The sequence below is a fragment of the Myxine glutinosa genome, chromosome 8 (assembly GCF_964187855.1).
Source record: "Myxine glutinosa chromosome 8, kmMyxGlut1.1, whole genome shotgun sequence".
NCBI lineage: Eukaryota > Metazoa > Chordata > Myxini > Myxiniformes > Myxinidae > Myxine > Myxine glutinosa.
The window spans coordinates 56,557,819-56,560,520 of NC_136268.1; the positions used below are offsets into that span (position 1 = coordinate 56,557,819).

At 41.9% G+C, this 2,702-nt stretch overlaps 1 protein-coding gene across 1 annotated transcript; it reads left to right on the top strand.

Annotated features, from left to right (window-relative positions):
• Nucleotides 1-206: 206 nt before the first annotated feature.
• On the top strand, nt 207-2,025 carry LOC137432071 (uncharacterized). The gene is made up of 3 exons (XM_068123802.2): nt 207-824; nt 978-1,201; nt 1,365-2,025. The coding sequence occupies exons 1-3, from the start codon at nt 261-263 to the stop codon at nt 1,432-1,434; spliced, it is 858 nt and encodes a 285-aa protein (XP_067979903.2). The 5' UTR covers nt 207-260; the 3' UTR covers nt 1,435-2,025.
• Nucleotides 2,026-2,702: the final 677 nt, after the last annotated feature.

Consider the following 2,702-nt stretch of genomic DNA (forward strand, 5'->3'; position numbering starts at 1 on the left):
GAGACAAGGAGTTGCTCGTGTCTTTCTCAACAGGATTCACAAGCACTGGAGATGACGCAGTCAATGCTGAGAGAGTAGCTGAAGTTGGGATGGAGATGCAGATCAAGCTGGATGGACAGTCAGTGACGTCGACCATGGATGTCAAGTCAAAGATAAAAGCCCTGTCATCACTAAGAAAATTTCCCTTGGTCAACGAGAAAAAGATTCACCTTGACTCACTAAAGTTGTTCAACTGACTGATCATTTTCGCCCAGCGGGATATGACAGTTGAGACAAGCTTACAGTATGAGCTGACTCCCTTCCCATTGTCCCTGTTCAGCAACAAAGATCAGAAGATGAACAAGGCAAACAAGGCAGACTTTTCAAATACAAGCCTGAAGGCATTAACTGATCCACTTGACTTGACTAACCAACCCTGCTGCACCCTCGTAATTGATGGCGGATGGCTTGTCTACATGGTGAAGTGGGAACAACGTCAGACCTGGCAGGAGATCGCCATCAGTTACCTGAGCTACGTGCAGTATCTGGGCCGCTGCTCCCAGAAGATCATTGTGGTCTTTGATGGCTACAGCAGATCACCAAAAGATCACAACCACATCCGGCGTACCAAGAATTCCTGCTGTAATCTCCAGATTCGACCGGATATGTCCAACTGGACCCCAAGAGCAAAGTTTCTGGACAACACTCATAACAAGAGTGAGCTCATCCACCTTCTCTCTTCAACCTTCCGAAAACATCACATCACTGTGGAGCAGTGTGACAATGATGCTGACACTTCAATTGTGAGAGAGGCATTGGCTGCTGCTTCAGATGGCTCTGTTGAGGTCAGTACCATTTGTGTCTTCAGTTAGTATAACTATTGGATGGAGCCCGGGGGGAGATGGGGTAATTTAAAAATAAGAGAATTCACACTGTTGAAAAGCTAAATCTGTTCTTGAACGGTTCATTATGCTTTGTACATGTTGTTATATTTTCAGGTGCGGGCAGAAGATGCAGACGTGCTGGTAATGCTGGTGCACCATAGCTCAGACAGCCACCATCCACTCTTCTTAACCACATCAAACGGCTCTTATGACGTCCGAAAGATCAAAGAATCTCTCTCCGAAACACAGAAGAGCTACCTGCTCTTCTGTCACGCCTTCACGGGGTGTGATACGGTTTCTGCAATCGCTGGTCATGGGAAAACAACTCTATTTGCCAGGTAATAATGATAATACTACTATTACGTCGGCAAATAATACTAATACTAATAATAATAATAATTATAATCATTGTCATCATAGTATAAATGTTAAAAATAATAATAATTTTATTTCTGTTTTACATTATACTTTACTTGACATAGACCTGGTGCTTTTTTTTAGGTTTTGCGAAGGGGACGCGGTGAGTACATCGACATCTTCCTTGACACAGAAGCCACCAAGGAAACAGTGATTCAGGCTGGTACTGCGATTTTCAAGTACATTTACCATGGACGAGATACTACATTGGGTGAAATTCGGTACAACATGTTCTCAAGGAAGGCAGCGGCAGGAGTGATCAAACCAGAGACTCTACCTCCAACAGAGGGTGCAGCTGCACAACATTCACTCCGTGCCTACCTGCAGACCCGAGACTGGATCCTTCTACAGAGCATGTCTCTGAACCCCAGTGACTATGGATGGACAATAGGTGTGCATGGGTATGAGCCAGTTCCAACACTGGACCCCACGGCTCCTGAGGAGCTATTGCAGTTCACGAGCTGTAATTGTCATGGAGATTGCAGCAACCGGCGATGCAGCTGCAAGAAGAATGGGGTCACGTGCATCTCGGCCTGTGGAGTCTGTAATGGCATTACATGCAGAAACTGCAGTCATGATGTTGTTGAGTCTGAAGAAGACATAGACAATGACTGTTGAAACTTCTGACATTGTGAATGAGAAATAACTCTTGAGTATTATATATGTATGTGAAATAAAAGCTACTTTGTGTGTAAATGTAAAAGTGAAAATATAAATGTTAACAATCAACTCAGAATCATGAAAAACCCTTATTTGACCCCTCATAAGTTACTTAAGGGCCGATTAAAAAAATAAAAATTCTCGAAAAAAATTTTTCGGTACCCGAATTCAACAGCTTTTTTTCTGGGTTTCCCACGGGAGTTGAACTTCAACATTTTAACACATGTTATTACACACCTTTACAAACATATTGGTGAAGAAATTTTTTGGTAACAATTTAGTTAACAGATTTGTGAAATATCTCATAAAATGCCCTCACTATTAGAGAGTAGCTAACAGTATTGCCATCACATAACAATCCCTACATCACTGCCTCATTTACACTTCATCAGTTATGGCTTCAAACTTCTACAAACACTCCACTGGTTACACCAGTACTTGATTACTCTTGTAGTGTAGCCACATAATGAGACTGTACAAATTAGCATCCCGAGTACAATGTTATAATATCAGTCCATGATCATCAACTTCTTACAAACTGCAAGGACATCTCCTATAATAACATTCTATAATTATCTCCATTTGTGATTGGTTACTCTAAGTTGATAAAAAGAGAAAAGTAGGAAAGACAACTGAAGCTGCAAGAAGTCCCTGAAATTATATACGAGCTTCTTATACGTACTTGTGCAGAAATGAAATGTAGGAGCTTCTAATACTTTTAGCTAGGCCTAGCCCTAGACAATAGTCTGGGGGCAGTGATGT

Excerpts from the sequence above, each read along its gene's own strand:
- LOC137432071 (XM_068123802.2), top strand. The coding sequence starts at position 261 with ATGACAGTTGAGACAAGCTTACAGTATGAGCTGACTCCCTTCCCATTG. Across the intron at positions 825-977 it reads CTTCAGATGGCTCTGTTGAG|GTGCGGGCAGAAGATGCAGA; the intron begins GTCAGTACCATT and ends TTATATTTTCAG. Across the intron at positions 1,202-1,364 it reads AAAACAACTCTATTTGCCAG|GTTTTGCGAAGGGGACGCGG; the intron begins GTAATAATGATA and ends GCTTTTTTTTAG.